Below are 23,165 nucleotides of genomic sequence, written 5' to 3' on the forward strand. Positions count from 1 at the left end.
CAGGCAAATATATAGAATATACAAAAAAAATACAAATAAACAGACAAAATCAATCTTAAATTATACCCATGGATACTTAAATGCCGCAGCAAGCACTGGATTTAAATGCCAGTTAAAGTTGTGGTATTTAAATCAATACCTAAATATTCAGTGTCACTGATTTCTGGATATATCCAAATATTTGGCTATAGATATCTAAGGGCCCTTTTACTAAGCCTTGGTAAAAAGTGGCCTGTGAGAGAAGGTGTGTGTTTTTGGAGCACGCTGGGCCGTTTTTACTGCGACTGGGAAAAAAAGGCCTTTTTTAATTGGGGCAGTAAATGGCTTTGAGGTAAATTTAAAGGTAGTTTGCAGCTGTTTACTGTCTAAGCCCTTACTGCCACTCATTGATCTAGTAGTAAGGGCTCATGCGCTACTTGTGCGATAATCATGCAGCGCACTTCAATGTGGCCACACTGCCGATTACCACTGGGAATGCCCCCCTTGTGGTAGAAAATAGAAAATTATTTTCTACCACGGGAACCAGCATGTGCCAATTTTGGAATTACCCCGGTGGTAGTGCCAGTTTGGCGCATGCTACCTTACCACTGCTTTGTAAAAGGAACCCTTATTTTGCTGTCCTAACTTACTGAGGTGTCCTTTTACTAAGGCGTAGCAAAAAGTGGCCTGTGGTAGTGTTGGTGCGTGTTTTTGGCACGCACTGGACAAGTTTTACCATGTCTGGAAAAAAGGGATTTTTTTCAATGGGCCGGGAAAAGGGCCTGCAGAAAAATTGTAACCAGCGCACGCCTATTTACGACCTGAGCCCTTAAAGTCACCCATTGATCTAGCAGTAAGGGCTCACACACTACACGCATGGTGACTGGTCAACAAGCACTGACTGCTGATTAACGCCGGAAGCACCGTGTGTGGTAGGAAATCAAAAAATAATTTGTCCTAGTGTTATGGGTGCATGCCAAATCTGAAATTACTGCCATTTCCCTAGCCTGGAGATTTTGGCATTTGCTTCACATGCGTAGAGCCTACCCCGCCTTTGTAAAAGGGCCCATGAGATAGCTATCCAGTTACTGGCACTGAATATTGGTGGTACCCGGATAACTTCTGACTCCATCTTGTTTTTACCATCTGCCCCAGTACTACCCAGATAGTACTAGAACGGTCAGAAAAGATTTTCATTGGCATTTTCTGGATAATGCTGCTGAAAATCCTGCTATGCCCTGATGAACAGCACTTATTCATGTAGTAGGTGCTGCTTCCTGAATAGGTTTCGCAGAACAACAGGCCCATACCTTTCAATTTTTTTGAAAAAACAGTTGGTACATTACTCTTAGATACGGAATAATAGAAGTACCTTCTGGATAGCCCACACACAATAAAAAGTATCATTTCCTTTAATGCAGTTTACAGTTTCAGATACTTACCCTGCCAATATTCAGCCAGCGGTGATCAGTGTATTTTTTTTTTAACATTGACTGTCACCAGCTAAATTATTCCTGGATATTCAGGGCCAGGCCACATTGCTTTGAATATTAGGCAGATACAAAATAATGACATTCCAATAATGTAAAACATCAGCATCAATAAAGCCTTCCATTCATCCCTCCATCTTAACTTCAACCACACTTACCCACTTACTTTCTGAGGACCCCCTCTAACGCCTATCATCCCCACCTCAGGGCCAAGCCAAGTTTTTACTCCTTTCCAGAGCTTACAATAGCCCAGCACTTTGTTTCATTTGTTATATATAAACATTTTAAAAATACAATTGAGTAAACATTTGAATATATAGCAAAATTGACCAGCAGAAAATCAAACAAAAATTAATAATAATAAAAAGAATAAATAATTGGCTGGGTGTCTCTGTCCTGGATCATTTGGTCCAGCAGAGGATGGCGGATATTCCTTGCGGGGGGGATAACCTTTTTGGTGAGAAAGTAGAGGATCTGGTTCACCAGCTCAAGAAGCACAATGATGCTATGAATTCTCTCTCCCGCCGGGGGTCTTCTGCTACTACCTCCTCATCTAGGAGGTTTTTTGGAGGGAAGAGGAGTGCTCCCTATTCCTATGCAAGGCATAGGTACACTTCTGCTTCTCGGCAGCCTGCCCAGGCTCAGTCCCAGCGGGCTCATTCTCATCAACAGCGTGTGCCTAAGGCCATTGCGGCTCCCCAGTAAAAGCACGGGACGGGCTTTTGACTGGCTCCAGTTCACATTAGCCTCAGTAAAAGTGTCTGTACCGGACGACTTGCCGGTTGGGGGGAGGTTAATGTTTTTTCACCAAAGGTGGTCTCTTATAACCTCCAACCGGTATGTTCTTCAAATTGTCCGGTTAGGATACACCCTCAATCTGGACAATTTGAATCCAAGCCTCCAAATTGCCCACCAGGAGCTCAGTCCTACAGCTCCCAGCACAAGCAGGTATTTGCAGAGGAACTCTCCGCCCTTCTACAGGCCCAAGAGGTCGAACCTGTTCCACCAGGGGAAGAAGGGCTGGGTTTTTTTAGATTGTAAGCTCTATCGAGCAGGGACTGTCTCTCTCTGTCAGGTGTTCAGCTCTGCGTGCGTCTGGTAGCGCTATACAAATGTTAATAATAATAATAATTCTATTCCAGGTACTTCCTTGTGCAAAAGAAAACAGGGGGGGGGGGGGCATGCATCCCATCCTAGACCTAAGGGCCCTGAACATATTTCTTGTCAGAGAAAAGTTCAGGATGGTTTCCCTAGGTACCCTTCTTCCCATGATTCAGGAAAACAATTGGCTATGCTCTTTGGACTTAAAGGATGCTTACACACACCTTCTGTCCCTGGTGTCCATGGTTCGAGCGTCTCAGCAGGTCATGGCTCGGCAGATGTTGAGACTTCTGGGGCACATAGCCTCCACAGTTCATGTCACACCCATGGCACGTCTACATATGAGATCAGCTCAATTGACCCTAGCTTCCCAATGGTTTCAAGCTGTGGGGGATCTAGAGGATGTAATCCAACTGTCCCCCGACTTTCGGAGTTCTCTTCAGTGGTGGACAATTCGATTCAATTTGACCATGGGGCGACCAATCCAAGTTCCTCAGCCACGAAAAGTGCTGACGACAGATGCATCTCTCCTGGGGTGGGGAGCTCATGTAGATGGGCTCCACACTCAGGGAGCCTGGTCCTTTCAGGAAAGAGGTCTGCAGATCAACCTCCTGGAAATAAGAGCGATCTGGAACACTCTAAAGGCTTTCAGAGATCAGCTGTCCAACCAAGTGATCTTAATTCAGACAGATAATCAGGTTGCCATGTTTTACACCAACAAGCAGGGGGGCATCGGATCTTGCCCTCTGTGTCAGGAAGCCATCCAGATGTGGCTTTGGGCTTATCGTCACGGCATGTTTCTCCAAGCCACTTATCTGGCAGGCGTAAACAGTCTGGCCGACAGGTTGAGCAGAATTATGCAACCTCACGAGTGGTCACTGAACATGGGCATAGTCAGCAAGATCTTCCGAGCGAGGGGCATCCCCTCAGTGGACCTTTTTGCCACTCAGATCAATCACAAGGGTCCCTCAGTTCTGTTCCAGGCTCCAGGCTCATGACAGACTAGCATCAGATGCCTTTCTCCTACACTGGGGGACAGGCCTTCTGTATGCTTATCCTCCCATAGTGAAGACTTTGCTGAAACTCAAGCAAGACTGCGGGACCATGATCCTGATTGCACCCTTCTGGCCGCATCAGATCTCTTCTTCTGGAGTTGTACTCCGAAGAACCGTGGAGATTGGACTGTTTTCCAACCCTTATCACTCAAAACGAGGGGTCGCTTCTACATCCCAACCTCCAGTCTCTGGCTCTCACAGCCTGGATGTTGAGAGCTTAGAATTCGCCTCCTTGGGTCTTTCAGAGGGTGTCTCCCGAGTCTTGCTTGCTTCCAGAAAAGATTCCACAAAGAAGTGTTACTTTTTCAGATGGAGGAGGTCTGCCGCCTAGTGTGACAGCAAGACCCTAGATCCTCTTTCTTGTCCTACACAGACCCTGCTTGAATACCTTCTACACTTATTAGAGTCTGGCCTCAAAACCAACTCAGTAAGGGTTCATCTTAGTGCGATTAGTGCTTATCATCGCCATGTAGAGGGTAAGCCTATCTCTGGACAGCCTTTAGTTGTTTGCTTCATGAGAGGTTTGCTTTTGTCAAAGCCCTCCGTCAGACCTCCACCAGTGTCATGGGATCTCAACTTCATTCTCTCCCAGCTGATGAAAGCTTCTTTTCAGCCACTGAATTCCTGCCATCTGAAGTACTTGACCTGGAAGGTCGTTTTCTTGGTGGCTGTTACTTCAGCTCGTAGGTTCAGTGAGCTTCAGGCCTTGGTAGTGGATGTACCTTATATCAAATTTCATCACAACAGAGTAGTCCTCTGCACGCACCCTAAGTTCCTGCCAAAGGTAGTGTCTGAATTCCATCTTAACCAGTCAATTGTCTTGCCAACATTCTTTCCCTGTCCTCATACCCGCCCTGGTGAAAGCAGTTTGCACACCTTGGATTGCAAGAGAGCACTGGCCTTTTACATGGAGCGGACAAAGCCCTTTAGACAGTCCGCCTAGTTGTTTGGTTTTTATCTCAACAGGAGGGGAGTTGCCATCGGAAAATGCACAATTTCAAATTGGCTAGCAGATTGCATTTACTTCACTTACGCCCAAACTGGGCTGACTCTGGAGGGCCATGTCATGGCTCACAATGTTAGAGCCATGGCTGCATCAATGGCTCACTTAGTCAACCTCCATTGAGGAGATTTGCAAGGCTGCAACGTGGTCATCAGTCCACACATTCACATCTCACTACTGCCTCCAGCAGGATACCCGACGTGACAGTCAGTTTGGGCAGTCGATGCTGCAGAATCTGTTCAGGGTTTAGAATCCAACTCCACCCCCCTAGACCCATTTTTGTTCTGTCCAGGCTGTACTCTCAGTTAGTGGTTTATGGTTTCAGATCAATCTGTGTTATGTCCTCGCTTTTACGAGGTCCAATTGACCAATGTTCATTGTTTTGAGTGAGCCTGCTTGTCCTCGGAGAAAGCGAAGATACATACCTGTAGCAGGTATTCTCCGAGGACAGCAGGCTGATTGTTCTCACAAATCCGCCCACCTCCCCTTTGGAGTTGTTTCTAGTTTGTTTTGATTTTTGATTTAACTGAGGCACGCTTGTGCGACGGGTGGGAAATCGGTCCACACTGCACGCGTGCCAGAAGACTCTGGCAAATCTTTTTCTAACTTTTGCTTGCAAAATGCCGTCCGATTCCCAGGCCAATGCGGACGTCGACCCACATGTGAGAACAATCGGCCTGTTGTCCTCGGAGAATACCTGCTACAGGTATATATCTTCGCTTTTCTACGTGTGTAGATACTTAGTTACGCTAGTATTCTGTAAAGGAAAGTAGATGCCTGCTTTCCTTTATAGAATAGGCTTCAGTTATGTGCCCTCTAGGTGCCTAAGATGGTTGTTTTAGAAGCTGTAGTCCTGTTTTGGATATCTGAAAACCAGCATTTAGAGATCCATATTGCATGGATGTCCAAATCCCGATTTTATAAAGCCAGGATAGGGACGTCTAAAGCTGCAATATGTCCACATGGCAAGTGGGTGTAGTCTGGGCATTTTTTTGATGGGACTAGGTAGAGGCCAAAAGATGGACATCCAGCTCTGATTGCAGAAGGGGAGGGAACGTCCATGTGCAAAATGATGGATATCCGTATTTAGACCTGGTACTTGGCACGTCCAGCTTACAGAAAGGTGCTCTGATTGAGGGATTAAGGGAAATCATAGTAGGTATTTTTCTGTCCCTGAGGGCTTACAATTAAAAAAAAGAAAATTAGAATCAGCTACAGTGGGATTTGAACTGGCAATCATTAACTCTCTGCTGTGATTCGTGGTTCTTAGCCGGCTGCTCATACCAATCGTCTACTCCTCTACATGGATGTTTGTGTGCCCATTTTATAATATGGATGTGCTTATGCTGTCACACAGATGTCCATGCCCCTAGTTTTGCCCAATTCATACTAAGGTGCGCTGAAAAATGGCTTGTGGTAGTGTAGGCACGGGTTTTGGGTGCACGCCAATTCATTTTTCAGCGTGCCTGTAAAAAAGGCCTTTTTAAAATTTTTTCCAAAAATGGATGAGCGGCAAAATCAAAATTGCCGCATGTCCATTTTGGGCCTGAGACCTTACTGCCAGCTGTTGACCGAGCGGTAAAGTCTGATGAGGTAACTGGGTGGTAATGACCTACGTGCATCAAATGCCACTTGGCGCGTGTCCGATACGAGCGGCAGAAAATAAAAATTATTTTTCGACCATGCATATCGGATGCGTGCCAAAAATGAAATTACCACAAGAGCCACGCAATAGGCGTGTGGTAACTCCATTTTGGCTTAGTAAAAGGGCCCCTCAGTTTGTAAAATGGATGTTCATGCTGGACGTAACCAGCACTTGGATGCCCACTTCTCATGTATTTTAGAATAGGCTGTATGTCGGCAGATCCTGTTCTAAAATACATGAGAAATGGATGTCCATATCTGACGTACAGACTTGGATGTTCACATTCTAAGTTGGACATCCTTTCAAAAATTCTGTTCTAAATCTAGGTGCTTCTTTATAGAATTGCTTTCCACATACATGAAGCATCTGAGCACTAGAGTGCACTGTTCATATTGAAAGTGTGGACTCTGTACTCTAGTTTAATAGAGAAATAACTTGACATTTAGAGCTGGATTTAAGGATTGATAAAAATTAGGGAAAAAGTAGAAAGAGCCTAGAAGCAAAGATAGAGTAGAGCATTTTGCCAATGCAGGCCTCCTGGCTGCAATGTCAAATGATTGAGAATGAAATTTAGATAGCTTTTGAGGAAGAAGGGATTAGTTAGTATTGACGCAAGGATTGTGCTGATCCAGGGATTTAAGAGGATAGCTGTGCTTGGAAATGAGAAGGACATTTTGTTGTCGGTATGCCAGAGTCTTTCCTCTGGATTTTTACATGGAGAGACAGAGACATGCTAAGTTGTTAAATAAACTTCATATCCTCTAATATTTTCTCACTCGAACTAGCCCTGAATATTATTTGCATATTTTGTACAATTTACTTTATATTTACCAACACGGAAAAACTTGAATAATTTTTGTCATTTTAGACTAATTCTGTAAGCCACATTGCGCCTGCATGAGTGGGAAAATGTGGGATATAAGCAACCCATAAATAAATAAATAAATAGATTATTTACCAATATAGATATTAAACTAATTTGTGATTCTTTTTTTCTTTTTTATAACAGCAACGAAAAACTGATGGGACCAACATTATTATCTCTTCTGCCAATTTATTTTCTCAGAAGAAGCTTTTCATTACGATGGGCTCTGCTGAGGTACAACATTTTGTGGTTCCTAATATGAGTAATTAAGCAATTATGACTGATAGCGGCTCATTTTCTACCATTTAATTGTCTAGGGGAAGAGTTTTTACTTGCTAGCTTGATGTACAATGATGTTAATAAACAAAAAATGCCCAAATTACAAATTATATTTTAAAAACCAGACCTTAAAAATGTGTCAAGTAAGCAGAGATATTCTGTGGCTGCGTTCTCCAGCACAGAAGAGCTCAGTGGAACCGGGCCGCCGAGAGGGGGGGGCAGGGGAGACAAGATTCCCCAGGCCCGGCCTCCAAGAGGGGCCTGGCACCGTGGTCTGTCTCTCTCCTGCTCCTGTGTTTGCGGTAATGCATTAGCCCAGGTCCTGGCACACAGCAGCAAGAGAGTGACAGTCTGAGGGATGAGCAGACGCAGATATGGGGGTGATGGCTACCCAAGTGGGGGATGACAGTGGCGGTGGGGGCTTTGGGGGTCTGGGCTACCACACTTAGGGCTCAGGCCCCCTCCAAAATTCTGGCAGCCAATATATGGCTAGCGGGACTGCCTGCCAAAGAATTTTGCCACCGGAGTCCTGCCTATGCTACCTGAGTAGCAGGATGTCGGCAGGGTGCTCTAGCCACTGATGCTGGCAATTCCATGCATGCTCAGTTCATGTATTTGAACTGATATACAAAAATGCGGGCTGCAGTCGGCGGAGGCTGGAGCATCCTGCCTGCTTCCCTGCTTCTCGGGGCTTGAGCATCCCCACCAGCAATGGTATGATCTGGGGGGGGGGGGGGGGGTGCAGCAACAGTAGCAGGAGGGAGGGGGACTGAGAGGAAATGCTTGATTCTCTGTGGACCCCTGGGCCCCCCCCCCCCAATCAACCTGGCTACTCCCCTGCAGTGCAGTCAGGGTCAGAACCAGCTTGAGCAGGAAGGCTGTTAACACAATCCTCTCACTCTTCACACTTATTTCATTCATTAAATCAGTCTAGGCCAGAACTTGTGTTCTGAACCAAAAGGATTTACTTGATCTTGGGGTTTAGGCAAAAAGAAATAACTGTTTTTACAATTTAAAAGAAAAAAAAAAGAAAATCCTGGGGCAAGCAAGCAAAGAAGCTCCTTAAAGAGAAAATTAAACTAAGTTATCTTTATTAAGATAAGAAAAAAAAAAAAATAAAACAATAGTTTTCCGAGCAATATAAAATTATAATTTAAATAACCTTTTTCTAAAATAAATAAATCTGGCACAGCACTTTGCAAAAATACAAAAAAAAATCTACCTCAGTCTACAATGTCCTCCTTCTAATTGGCTGGAGAGCCTATAAATCAAAGATTCCGTGGTGGGTGGGAGATGGAGTGGGAGGAAATTAAACATTAAACAGAGGCTGCCCTCAACTGGTATTTCTGCTCTATACTGATGTTTTGCTAAGCTTTAAACTGCAACCTAAAATACTAAACTAGACTCTAAAACACCACTGGTATTTATATAAAACCCTAACGGAGACTTAAAAGGCTACACTATTGTCTAAACTGACTTTGCTAAATACATAGAGTAAAACAGCCAGCATGGTAAAAATTCTATGTTAGCTGATTAACATTGGTAGGGGCAGAAAGTAGGCATGACAAGGGTGGCGTGGAGGAGTGGCCACTGGTGACAGATAGCACAGCACTGCTGCAAATGCTGTCATCTCAAGAGGAGATGGTAGGCATAGCAGAGCGCTATCAGTAGTCCGATAGCACTGCTGCCTTGGGCTGCTCCTCCTTTCGGCCTTGCATCCATTCCCCCTCCCCCCTGAGATCTGGTCTCAACTCCTCCTACCACTCCCTGGACCTAGCAGTACTTACAACTAAGGGTTAGCCTTCCATATAAAGATGCATTCTGCTAATATGGAAGGCTGACCTCTAGTGGTAGTACCACGAGATTGCTGGCTGCCATTTTCATCCCAGGGCCAGACTGGTTGGGAGTGAAGAGGGACTGTTCCCAGTCAGGCCCACTAGCCCACAACGGATGGCCCTAGGTTAGTCCCATGGTTTCTCAAGGGGGTCCAGGTGGGTGGGGGAGGGTCTGGTAGGGATCCAGTGGGGTGCTTGGCTAGTTGGAGGGTCTTACTGGGGTCTGGGGACCTAATTGGGAGAGGAGCTTGGCTTTAACAGGGTTTTTGATTATGAATGGAGATTGGGTGGAGGGTCTTGATCAATGGGGGGCTGGCTAGTTGGGGCCATCTTGGTTTTTGGAAGGGGATTGGGTGGGGGTCTTGATCATGTGGAGTTGGCTGCAATATGGGGTCTTGATGTATGGAAGTGGATTGGGTGGGGGGGGGGGTCATCATTGTCATGGAGGGGATCAGTTATCTGTGCCATTGCTGTGGGGAGTTTCTAGTTGCTGGCACTTTGTGACATGCAGTGCCAGACAACAGAGTAGCACCTACACGAAGTGCCTGTGAGGTAAATGCCTGTACTGTGTAGCAGATGCATGGCACGTCCCCTACATTTACTGCACAGGCTTTGCACTTACCACATCTTAACTTTTGCAATTAAGGGTGCAGTAAGTGTAAAAACCTACCGCACTGTAGTAAACATATCCCTAAGTTTGTACTTGAGGCAATGGAGAGATAAGGGGCCCTTTTACTAAAGGTTTGTCGTGCGGCAACCTGGAACTACCGCCGGCCCAATGCGGGTGCCAGCTGTAGTTTCACCCCCAGCACACACCATTTCCGGTGCTAGTGGAAATATTTAAAAAATATTTCCGCAGGGGGTTACCCAGCGGTAATCGGGCAGCATCGTGCGGTGCCCAGTTATCTCTGGGTTAGAACAGGAGCCCTTACTGCCACCTCAATGGGCGGCAGTAAGTGCCCCCCCCCGAAATGGCTGCGCGGCAAATACGAACTTACTATACGGCCATTTCCTTTGCCAGCCTTTTTATCTGCTGCGGTAAAAGGGGCCCTGGAATGCAGCAAAAACAGCAGCCGCCACTAGCATAGGGCCCCTTTTACCGCAGCTTAGTAAAAAGGGTCCCTTGGGGACTTGCCCAAGGCCTCAGGGCACATCTGTAGGATTAGAACTCTGGCTTAGTTTGCTGCTCGTTACTAGGCAACTGCACAATTGGTCTGCAGTATACGGAAATTTATCAGTAGCCCTAAAGTAAATGCATATGTTATGCATATAGGGGGTAATTATACAAAGTGGTCACTAACATTTATATACCATTACATGCGTAAATAGTAACATAGTAACATAGTAGATGACAGCAGATTAGAATAATAAAATATACATCTGCATGCCAAAATTCCACCTAAGCATTGTGCTGTAAATGAGTATATAACCTAAAGTGTGTGTTTTATAGCTAGACATACAAGTGGATGGAGCATGAGCTGGACTTTCACACATGTAACTTATAAAGTACTATACATTATGAACATATCTCTGGAATCTATGACTGGCGTAAGTGCTCATGCCTAAATTATACATGCGTATCTAACCTATTACGCTAGTATTCTAGAAAGGACAGTAGGCTCCTACCAGGCGCCCTCTAAATGCCTATATATAATAGGCACACAGTTAGAGAATTACCCCATTGTGGCTGAATATGGTTCCCACCCACCCTCAGTCTGCCCTAACTGTTCCCCAGCCCTATATGGATACTGGTAGAGCGGGTAGCCAAATTTTCAGCCCTCCACTGTCTGTATACAGGCTGAAAATCCAAGGATAGTGGATTTATGTTGGCTATTGGATGCTAGTATCTTATAAGACCTTTTGAAAATCCATCCACATGTGTTCATTAAGCTTGGGGCTATCAGCCGCAAAGTCCTGGATCTATGGATGTATTTTAAAATTCCCATTATATGTATACAAGAGGAATGTACCATCTACAAAGAACATTGTGTTTTCTCTACATATCCTATTCCATGCTAGTTTCAGATATTTTAAGATATATGAATGCAGTTCAGTATTAAGTTTTCTGTTTCAAATTGATTTTTAAGTTCATTTGATAAAGAAATTGAAAAGAGGATTCTGTTACAGTGTATGGCCAGAGAATCCATATTTGTATTTTCTTGTTGGACAGGGCTTGACTGGGACTTGCTTATTTTTCCTAAGAACTACAGACAAAGCAATTTCTACAGCAAATGTCTCCCAGGTATGTTTTCCTCTTTCAAAGAATCAAATATTTTAGGGTGGCAATGTAGGTATAAAATATACGTGACATTTTTTTCTTCAAAGGGGAAAAAACAATTGTTGTGATTCCATATAAGACTCAAACGTTTTAGGACATAGGGGCCCTTTTACTAAAATACATTCAAATCTGAGTTCAACACATTTTAATGCAGGAGTTTCCCGCGCACTAAGCCTGGATTTAATGCATCAGTATTTAGGGCTTTTTAGCAGTTAGTGCCTCCTATTTAGGGGAGCTAGGCGCTCCGACGTTAAGGCTGTGTTATCCAGTTAGCACATGTTAATTTGAACACTAGTGGGGAATTCTGTGTATATGGTGCCAAAAAATCGGAACCAAGAAAACCCACACTTAGCGCTATTCTATAAAACTTGCCTGGAGGTAGGCGTGGTTTATAGAATACACATAGGCCCATCTCCATGACTAAAATTTAGGCATGGCCATTTATATCAGCTAAATCCTGTTAAATGCATGTGCCTAACGTAGGTGCAGATTGGGCATATTCTATAACACTGTGTGTAATTTTTAGGAATGTTACAACCTATGCCCATGCCCCTCCCATGGCCACACCCCCTTTTGATCCGTGCTTTAGAATTTATGTGCACCACGTTACAGAATACACTTAGTTGCACACATAAATTCTAATTAGTGCCAGTTAGTGTCGATAATTGCTTATTATTGCCCAATTATTGGTGCCAATTGACTTGTTAATCAATTAAGTTGCACACGCAATTTGGCCACACTGTCAAATTTGCATGCGCAACTTTTGTCCAACATATATAGAATTCCCAACTAGGTGTATAAAGCTTTCATAACCATTCACCACCCATGACATGCTCCACCCTAAAAATAGCACATGCAAACTGCCAAATTATTTTTCAGATGCTAAACACATGATAGGGAGATTAGCAGATTAGATATTTGTAAGAAAAGATGAACAGTACCACAGATCTTTGTTTCAAAGTGTTAAAATATGTTATCTATAGGAGAATAAAGTTAAAGACCTCATGCAATCTAATGTCTATGGAGTGCAATCAGTTGCGCTAAATATACTACAGATCTCATACATTTGACAGGGTGACATGATCCTATTGCCATGCACCCAGGGGCTGATATAGAAAGAAACTGCAGGCTTAACTGTAGGGTTACCAATGACTGAATGCCGGTTCTACGCACTGAGCAATGCAGAGAGGACTTGTGCGCTGGTATTAACTTGTGCAGAAAACACAGCCACAAGTTGTATTCTGTGCTATGCAGAGAGTACTCAGCCCACTTTTGACGCATGCATAACACGAGAAATTTAACACGGGGGTCCAGGGTAGCATAGAAGGTTTTACAGGGAAGATTTATTGTCAATCTTTCACATTTTAGTACTGGTTTTGTCTTATTATGCAAACTGTGCAAATTTTAAAGGCAGATAGTGAGTAACAAACATGTGCGTGTGTCCGAACATAACTGAAAGAGAAAGCACACATCAGTGTTGCACTTCTGCGCCAAAAATATCAAGTGCAGACAGTTTTTGAAAGGCTCATAATTAGGCACTGAAGAGCAGGCGCCAATATGTAGTGACACTTTCAGTTTTGGTTCAGGCATGCACACAAGAAGCCACATTTACCGCGAAACCTTGTGTGCATGCGTTCAGCTTACTCCCCCTATTTCTGCTGCAGATTTGCTGCATATAAAATTTGCATATGATTAACTTCCTGCATTCTGTGCTAATACGCTTGCAGTAGAAGCCATGTGCTCAGACATCTGCATGCAGCTCTACTGTGAGCCTTTCCGCATTTCCCTCCTAGTGCTTTATAAGTTATTAGGAACAATATGAAGTGATCCAGTTCATATGCGGCTCCTTCTCCTTGAAGACTGCCTATGCACTTGCTAGAAGTTGTACCTTTATAGGTGTGTGAGAAGTAAAAATGTTTTAATAAAATGGTTATTGTTGATGGTGTTTCGTTAGCACAAGTAGTGAAAGTGGTCCAGGGACCAGTGCAGTAACCTGTGCTACCATTTAACACAGTACTTTTCACTTGATTTTCTCATACCATCTTACTCCACGATGCACAAACAAAGAGCACAGGAAAATCAGCATTAAAACACTAAATATTAAAACACGCCACAAGATGGGTAGTGAGTGCTCACATTCAGTGTCAGTACCTGCATAAATGCTGTTGAATACTGGCGACTAGCGCACTGAGGTTTTTCTAGCACTGGATTTTTACACCAGCTTCAGCTTCACCTTAGATGATCCAAAAGTCCTGGTTGCCCAAGTGGCACCTGGTCTCCAGAATCCTCAAATCTTCACTCTCACTCAATCTTCAAAAGTTCCCTTGTGGCCCAGTGGGCCCTGAATTCTTCAACACTTGACCCCAGAAAAAAATCCTTGATGGCCTAGTTTCCTTGATTCCTGATTCCCCCATCCCAAAGATTTCCTGGTGATCTGAGGACATCCACCCTGCCATTGACCCCACCAAAAGTACCTTGGGGGCTTAAGTGGACCCCCCCCCTAATATTCACCTCAGAACCCCTGACCCACCTAGAAACCTCAAGTGCATCTTCACTTGTGAGGCAGGAGAAATGCCCACTTGCTTCTGCCACTGCACTGCCATCTTGAATAATGACAGTGCCTGATCCCACACAGTGCTTCCAGGACACACTGGGTAGAATCAGTCTGCCAGATTAGGCAATAATTTCCTTATTTGGCAGAACTGGGCCTTACACAGTGTGTCCTAGGATGCACCCTGTAGGATCAGACCCTGCTATTTTCCAAGATGGTGGCATGGAGGCAGGAGTAACTAGGCATTGCTTCTGCCTCCTGACTGAAGGTGCACATGAATGTTCCAGGGAGATGGAGGGGGTATCAGGGCTCCATTTGGGCTCCCAAGGGAATTTTGGTGGGGTCGGGGAGGAAGGCCTACAGACCACTTGGGAAATCTTTGGGGTGGGGGAGATTGGGGACCAAGAGCCACTAAGCCACAAGGGGAATCTGGGGGCAAGGGGTGAGGGCCCAGGGGCCACTGACCTACAGGTTTTTTTTGTGGCGTTGGAAGGGGGGGTCGGAAGCGTTGTGGGTATACAACATCAACAGCCTGATCTTCCTAGCTTAAAAAAAAAAGATTTTAATCAACTTCTACTAATATTGTTGTAGTATATTGCTATCTTAAAATAAAACTGTGATAATATGTGTGTTCATTTTTTAAGGAAGTGAATTTTGGAATGTTTGAATGCAGAAATGGAAGTGTCCTTCAGGGTCTGGAGATGTTACTTGCTCAGGTGATGGTACCTGCACTTAGATCCCAAGAGGTAATTCTTGTCATTCTTGTTACTGAAGTATCTGTAAAAGCATTAATGTCAGACCAGAAGGAAACTCATTTCCTGGCAATGGACTGAAAACTCATTGATAAACTTTCAGATAACTTATTTTTAGATATTAGAAAGTAATTTTCAAAAGCACTTCTGCCCCCAAAACAGGCTGGTGGTTTGGGGGCAGTTCTAGATTTCTGACCACCCCATCTGTTGCATTATGGGACTTGCAGCACTGATTTCAGTGGGCAGAATCAGGAACTACAAATCCCACACTGCTTTGGGATGTAAGTTCAAAACCAGGACTGGCTAAATAATCTCCAGCCTGGAACTGGGTAACTTGGCATCTCTGAATAAACCTTTATAAAACTTCATCTGATATGTGGATAAATGTAGGTGTATACAGCCTGTTTGCTTGTATGTTTACCCAGAGTGAAAAGAGAGACATTCCGAAAGGCACTGTTGGAAAGGGCACTGTATTTATATGTTCATATTTGAAAAGTTAATAAAATAAGAACATAAGAGTTGACCTGCTGGGCCAGACTGAAGGTCCTGCTAGCCCAGTATCCTATTTTAAACAGTGGTTAATCCAGGTCTCTGATGCATACTTGACGTGTCAGAGAGGGTGGAACTAACGGGGCCTTCCTGAACGCATGGCGTTGAGCATGAAGGCTCGTCAGTGCTGGTGCTGGGCCTTGTACTGGCTGATTACTGCTGGGGGCCCGGACAGTCAAGCAGGCAGCAGCGGGAGAAGGAAGAAGGGGAGGAGAATCGCTGGAAATGGATAGCAGGGGAGGACAGGGGGAGAGGAGAATCACTGGACATGGATGGCAGGGGAGGACAGGGGGAGAGGAGAATCACTGGACATGGATGGCAGGGGAGGACAGGGGGAGCAGAGAAATGCTGGACATGGATGAAGGGGAGGGGAGACAGAGGGAGGAGATGCACATGGATGGAGGGGAGGGGAAAGAGAAGAAATTCTGGACAAATCACAAAACGCCCATAGTGTTTTCGAACACAAAAGATAGATGTCAGGCTATGGGGTATGATTGAGGTCTACAAAATCCTGAGTGGTGTAGAACGGGTAGAAGTGAATTGATTTTTAGACCTAGGCAAACCCATTAAGGGGACGATGTATAGAAATGGGCTGAAGGCTAAGGAAGACGGGGGGGGGGGGGGGGGGGTTAGTTTAGCAAGGTAAATGAGTGCAGAGAGAATGCAGAACAATCAGAGTGAGGAAAGGGTTAAGGAGAATATGGGAGGAGCTTAAAAGGGGGTTTGAAAAGCAAGGAAGGAAGGAACAAGGATAGTGGCAGTTGGAAATTAATGCGCATAGGGAGAGCACTTCTGACCCAGCCCACCCACCCTATAGACAGAGCGGTAGTAGTCGTGGCCGGGCGTTACGCTATGTTCAGTTATACATTGCCAGCGCCGGGTACACAGCATCTGGGCAGATAACACTTATAAGTTTGATGTTAAATCTTTGGAAGAATGTTGGAATGTAATTAAAAAAGATATGCCCGCATGTTAGCGGGAATATGATAGAATGAATGGTGACACAGCTTGTCTCCCGGCTTGGACGGTCGGGAGGCTCAGATCATCGGGTGTTATGAAAGAAGTATAGGTGCATCCTTCTACGGGGTACGCCCAAAGAACAACGGGTGCTCAGAGAGAAAGCACAGAGAGGAGACACAGGGTGATTGGACGGCACATCTGTGAGGTAATAACAAATAGCAGTTGTTAAAAGGCTGTGTACCTAGGCAGGAGCTAAATGTTTGCAGGGACTGTCTTTCTTCTATGTTTGTGCAGCGCTGCGTACGCTTTGTAGTGCTATAAAAATGCTAAATAGTAGTAGTAGTAAAATATAGCAATTGAAGTAATAGTGTATGTATTATGTTACAAATACAATGTTTGAAGTCCTGGCTGCAGCCAAAATAAATTCCACTTTTGTTGAAATCAGACTATTGTGTTGGTATTTAATATAAAGGGAGTACGTCTGAGTGTGTGCCGAGTGCCCAATTTGTACTTATTCAAACAGTACAAAGACCAGGGGACACTCTATGTAATTACATGGAATACTTTTAAAACAAACAGGAAGACATATTTTTTCACTCAAAGAATAGTTAAGCTCTGGAACTCATTGCCAAAGGATGTGGTAACAGCAGTTAGCTTACCTGGGTTTAAAAAAGGTTTGGAAAAGTCCATAGTCTGCTATTGAGATAGATATTTATTTATTTATTGCACTTGTATCCTACATTTTCCCACCTATTTGCAGGCTCAATGTGGCTTACAAAGACCTGTTATGGCATCGCCATTCCAGGTTAAATAATACAATTGGTGTTACAAAGAAGTCAGTGAAGGCAAGAGGATTTGGTCAAGCAGTTGTAAAAAGATACATTTTGAATAAAGTTGGGTAGGTGTTGTGTTATGGTTAGTTATGGATTCTCGTGGTAGGCTTTGTTAAAGAGGTAAGTCTTCAGGGAATATATGGGGAAGCCTCTACTTTCCCCAGGGATTGGTAACATGGAATTTTGCTACTGTTTGGGTTTCTGCTAGGTACTTGTGACCTGGATTGTCCGCTGCTGGAAACAGGATACTGGGCTAGATGGACCATTGATCTGTTCTATATGTCTATTCTTATGTTCTATTCTATGAACTGATCCCTAAATGTGACATTTTTTGAAGGTAGATATACGTTTATTAGCAATCTATGTGTGAGCATTTACACCAGCTTTATGGATGGTGGTATCCTGCTATGCTAATACTCGTTGAAGAAAAGTAGGCACATACTTTTCTTTATAGAATAGTCTCCAAATAGGTGCCTTCTTGGTGCCTAAAAGTAGGTGTACTGTTATAGAGTTACCCTCCATGTGTATTGTTTATTGATTCATGAGGACCATATTATGATTTTGTATCAATGTATATTACGGTTAGTAAGGGACACTTTATCAACAGGCAGTAGGGCTACCGTAGGGGTAGCACGTGGTGAATTGGCCCTACTGCCAGGCTTGCCTAGGAGCCTGATGGTAGTTCCGTTTCCACCACTAGAAATTTGTTTTTATTTTCTAGCACCAATGGGCATGTAGCAGGTGTGCTACTACATGCTGCCTGATTATTGCCGGATTACCGACTGAGCCCTCGCTGCCTCCTTACTAGGAGGTGGTAAGGGTTCCGGCAGTAAATGGCTACATGCCAGTTTTTATAGTAGCACATGACCTTTTACTGCATCTGTTCGGAAAACGCTCTTTTACCAGCTGCTGTAAAAGGTGGTCTCGACATGTGGCAGTCTCACATGCCAATGCCACCGCTAGCCACATTTTACGGCCACTTGGTAAAAGGGCCCCTAAATAATAATCTGAGATGTTTTAAATTTTTGATTAGAAAGACACCATGTAACAGGTTTAAATAGGTAATAACTAAATAAATAGGCTGCAGAATTAGACGTTTAGTGACTTGGGTGGCATTAAGTCTTGGCAGGGGCGCCAAGAGACTGGGCCAGACCCGGGGCAAGGTGGCCCCCAGGGCCCTGCCCCCTGAGGCTGCCGTGTCAGTCCCCAGTCTCCACCTGCCCACCCCCAGCCCCATCGACAGCCCCTCTCGGTCCTCCACCGGGCCCCCTGCATTCAAATCACAGCGTCTCACCTCCGTGTGAAAGCGCAGCAGCAGATCGCCTCCCTTCGGGCCTTCCCTCCCTGTGTCCTGCCCTCGCGAAAACAGGAAGTTACATCAGACTAGAGAGCTGCATGGGAACAGGGTTCATGGGAATCCCGCGGAACCCACGGGATTCCCGCAGGGACGTAAGTAGCTCTGCGGGGTTCCCATGGGGATGGAAGCAGTTCTGCGGGGTTCCCGTGGGGACGGAAGCAGGTCCTGCGGGGTTCCCGCGGGGATGGAAGCAGTTCTGCGGGGTTCCCGTGGAAGTGTAAGCTGCACTGCATCAGCCTCTCATCTACCGAGTACCTTGAGTGCTGTCTCCTCCTAGTCCTCTTCCTCCTTGCTTTAACAGCACAAATGTGGAAAGTCTTCCATTGAGGAGGTGGTAGAGACACAATTGATGATGGAATTCAAAAAGGCTTGGTTGAACACAGAGGATCTCTAATTAGAAAATGGAAGTTATAAAAATCCTAACCTTAAATGGCTGCATGTGTGTGGATGTGTCACGTGACGCTTAGATGGCGACTCTGGCTGTGATTAACTAGGGCCGATACCAGGAAGACTTGTATGGTTTGTGTCTACTATATGGCAGTCTGGTTTAGGATGGGCTAGAAAGGGCTTAAACAGCAACTTCAGTGGCTGGAACATAAGGACAGTGCTGGCCAGATTTTTACGGTCTGGTTCCCACAAATGAGAAGATGAATAGACTGGAGTGGGCTTCAACGAGAACTCCAGCAGTTGGAACATAAGTATAGGGCCAGATAGACTTCTATGGTCTATGTTCCAGAAACATGAAAGAAAGTATATAATATCACACTTGTTGATTTAATCATGAATTGATAATGAGTGTGACTATTGGACAGACTGGATGGACCGTTCAGGTCTTTATTTGCTGTCACTTACTATGTTACAATTAATCCTTTTTGCTCCCGGGCTGATGCGCAGACCTCAGGTCTGACACCTGACCTACTGGCGCGTGCATGTAGTGACCTCTCAGCACACAGTGCCAGAAATCAGTAACAAATCTTACATGTGCACACCAGAGAGTTCTAAGTTTCAGCTTCCATTCCTTCCATGCTTACAGTGATGTAGCTCAAATCCAGAGAGAGACTGAGGGAGCTGACCAGAATTTTCTTTTATGTACCATTAAATTCTTGCGGGTGGGGATGGGTTAAATTTTTGCGGGGACGGGTGGGGATGGGTTGGGATGGGTTAAATATTTGTGGGGATGGGTAAGATTCCAGTAGGGACGGGTGGGGATGGGTGAGATTCTAGCAGGGACGGGCGGGGATGGGTAAGATTTCTGTCCCCGTGCAACTCTCTACATCAGACGAGGGCAGGACACAGGGAGGGAAGGCCCGAAGGGAAGTGATCTGCCGTGCACTTTCACACGGTGAGGCGCTGTGATTGGAATGCAGGGGCCTCGGAGGGGGGCTGTTGACAGAGCCAGGGGCGGGCGGGTGAGACTGGGGACTGCTGAATATAACTGAGACCTCTGAAATGTTAAGTTTCTGTTCCAGAGTGATAGGTAATAGGAGCCAGTCATGTATTTGGTGGCATAGGGGGCAAGAGTATAGAAGGGAGAGGTTTCCCCAGGGATGAGGAGGGCTGATCAAGGCCTCAGAGTCCACATCAGGTTGTGTGTAGAGGTGGCGGGGGTTGGACATTTCATGTTGGTTCTTCATGGGAAAAGGAAAGGACCCTCCCCAAAGCTAATCAGCCCTGTGATAATGGAATGGTGACTAGTTTGTACAGTATTAGATGATTTGGCACCACACATGCTACTACCAAGGCCACACTAGTATTTCAAACATTTAACATGCACTTACTATCATGTTAACAAATTTTTTCCAGTGCATATTAAATGTTTGCCACTCACATGCTAAGCTTATTTTTTGTGTGTATGAATTATAGTCCATAGACCCCTTTCCAGGGGTGTGCTGGTAAATTTTTAACAATAGGCTCTTTCTCCGGACGTAGCCAGCTCTGCAGTTGGAAGGGCCAGGGGTGGCCGGGGGGAAGCAACACTTGCCTCTCTTTTCTCCCTCCCTTCATGCGGGCAAGCTAGGCATACCTTTGCTGGCAGCCAATAAATGGACTGCCACCACTCCCAACGTCTTGCTCTGAGCAGCATGCTGGAACTTCTCTCACATGCTCGAGAAGTCCCAGCCTGCTGCCCAGAGCTGGAAACAAGGAGCGGGGAGCAGCAGTAGTCTATTTACTTGGCTGGCAGGGCTCAGCATCCCCACCAGCAAAGTAAAAGATAATTCAACAGGGGGCCCAAGCCCACATTTTGGGAGCCAGTTGTTAAAGTAGCCACGGAGGGCCCTACTTTAACAACCGGCTCCCAAAATTCTTAAAAACTTAAAAACCGGCTCTTGCGAGCCTGTGAGAGCCTGCTCCAGCACACCACTGCCCCTTTCTCATGTAAATGATTCATTTTTCTCATTTGTCAAAAAATATGTAAGTGCTTTAAATTTTATAACATGCTGTGATACAATCAAATAATTTGTGTCTGTTTTATATCTGTCATTTCTAACAGCACTGGGGAGCAGTGAAAGAAGGTCTGAAGAATATTCAAATTCAAGAATTTCTTGACTCATTGGATAAGTTTGTTGGTACTTTATCATCAGCAAGACAGAATTTGGAAGGGAAAATTGAACTTCAGAAAATGGATGTCAGTAGTTATCTTGATAACTTGCATAATCCTTCAGACTACATAACAGCAGGTCAGTAATTACTTCTCATTCAGCTAAGCATTTTCCCCATAGATGCAAATTGACAAAGAACCTCATTAAACTGGCATGTGAAAATGCCTTTTTAAACTCTGCAGATAGCATGTTAGGATGTTCAAGATTACTAATTTTAAACAGCCATGCAATTTTAGTATCAATACAACATATATATAGTTGATCAAATTAGTGTATTTACAACTTTCAATGAAAAAGACTACTAATAATATTTATCATTTATATGGTTATCAAGGTACACAGTGCTGGTAGGAATAAGTCCCATTGTTGGAAGGGTCTTTCTTCAAGGCAATTGCAGACTAAAGATCAGTTTTAAGAAGTGTCCAAAAAAGGGAACAATATTATGTATATTTTGCATGCAGTGAATTTTGTGTTTGCATGATATTTATGATTTGTGTAGAAAGACTACAAAGAAATGGATTTTGCAAAAAAACCAAAAAATCTTGTTTGTTGTGTTCTTGGGGATTGGCGTGGGAATGATTTCGCCTTTGTCTTATGGGAATTGTCCTTCTGCTAACTTGTATGTGATATGTTTGGTGATGCGTTTGATGAACCACTCTGGTGAGTTTTTCATCATGTAGTTGGGGCATTTGTCTAGCAGACATTTTGCATGTGCATATTTTGTCAGTAGTGCCTTTACTGTGCTCATTTTGGGTGGTTCAAATGCGTACCAGATTCTGTCTGCCATGGTATGAGTTTTGTTGGTTTTGCAGTCTTGTAGGAACTCAGTGATGGATGTTTGCAGTGTCGCGAGTTTAGATCTTGTCTTTTCTATTTTTTGTTTGAAATATTGGCTAATTTGTCTGTAGTAGGTGGTATTTCAGTTGATGCCAGTATGTCCTGTGTTTTCAGTAGTTGTTCATGTTGCAGCATTGGAGGGAGGTTGGACCAAGTAGGGCGCACAGTATTATAGTCAGAAAAGAAAAGGTCACCTGCTATAGAAAGTAAGCCTTGTTATGATGCTTAGTTTGTATGCAGTAATGATAGAAAAAGATTGTCCCTATCTTCTGTGGTGGGTATGGGAGTGCAGAGCATTGAGGACAGCTCAGCAGTTCACAACTCCAGACTTTAACGGAATGGGGCTTGTCAGCAGATAAAAGACTTGCAAAGATTGTCTGCTGGGGAAGGTGCTTCTACGGCAAACCCAAAAGTGGAGTGGATGATTGGAACGTACTAGAACTTTCATAGTCCACATGTATAGCAAGTCAGAAAATGTGTGAAGTAATGTAATGGGTAAATAGATGTGTGTCTGTATGGCTAACCGACCGGCAAGGTCAAGGTAGGTTTTCATAGGGAATTGCAAATGTGAAAATGTTAGTTATTTTCATTATGTATGCATTAAAAAGTGGCTAAGATAATTTGTAATGATGCAACCATAATAAATTTCACTTCTTCTTCATACATGTGTCCTTTCTTTCAGTGATTTATTTTGAGAGGGAGGGATTAATGGTAAAGGACAAGAAGGGAGGAGAATACAGGGTGGGAGGGGTGGGGAGGTCAGTTCCTGGTGCCACTTGCCCCTGGCTGTGCCCCCATCAGTAAATACAGGAGTTTTATAGTTACCATGCTTTAAATATGACCATTAACCAATCGTTAACCAGTATAACTGTTAACCAATGGTAACTGTAAAACCTTAATACACTTCAAGTAAATAGGGGCCTAAGAGCTTTAAATGTGACTGTCTGAGAAAGTATGACTAAAGTAGCAGATCTAAAATGTTAAGAATAGATGATTTTTGTGTCATGGGTGCATAAGCAGCTGCAAACGTTACGTGTTTTAACTTCTATAACCTTAAAAAAAGTTTCATAAATGGGTGGGATTTAGACTGTTGTATTATAAATTGTATGCTATAATAGAATTCATTAAAATCTCATTTTTGTTTCTGGTGACTTTAGTCATATTTTTCCTAAGAGGGTCACAAATATACATGCAGT

At 44.2% G+C, this 23,165-nt stretch overlaps 1 protein-coding gene across 1 annotated transcript in view; it reads left to right on the top strand.

Moving 5' to 3' along the window:
• The first annotated feature begins 7,313 nt into the window (after window positions 1–7,313).
• The window catches only part of LOC115471141 (dynein heavy chain 5, axonemal-like), a 766,968-nt gene continuing 751,116 nt past the window's right edge, over window positions 7,314–23,165 (top strand). Inside the window, 4 exon segments of the mRNA XM_030204834.1 lie at window positions 7,314–7,372; window positions 11,423–11,494; window positions 14,726–14,827; window positions 21,024–21,210. Of these exon segments, the coding sequence (XP_030060694.1) occupies window positions 7,358–7,372; window positions 11,423–11,494; window positions 14,726–14,827; window positions 21,024–21,210 (376 nt within the window). The 5' untranslated portion in view covers window positions 7,314–7,357.

Source organism: Microcaecilia unicolor, chromosome 1 (assembly GCF_901765095.1).
Source record: "Microcaecilia unicolor chromosome 1, aMicUni1.1, whole genome shotgun sequence".
Taxonomy (NCBI): Eukaryota; Metazoa; Chordata; class Amphibia; order Gymnophiona; family Siphonopidae; genus Microcaecilia; species Microcaecilia unicolor.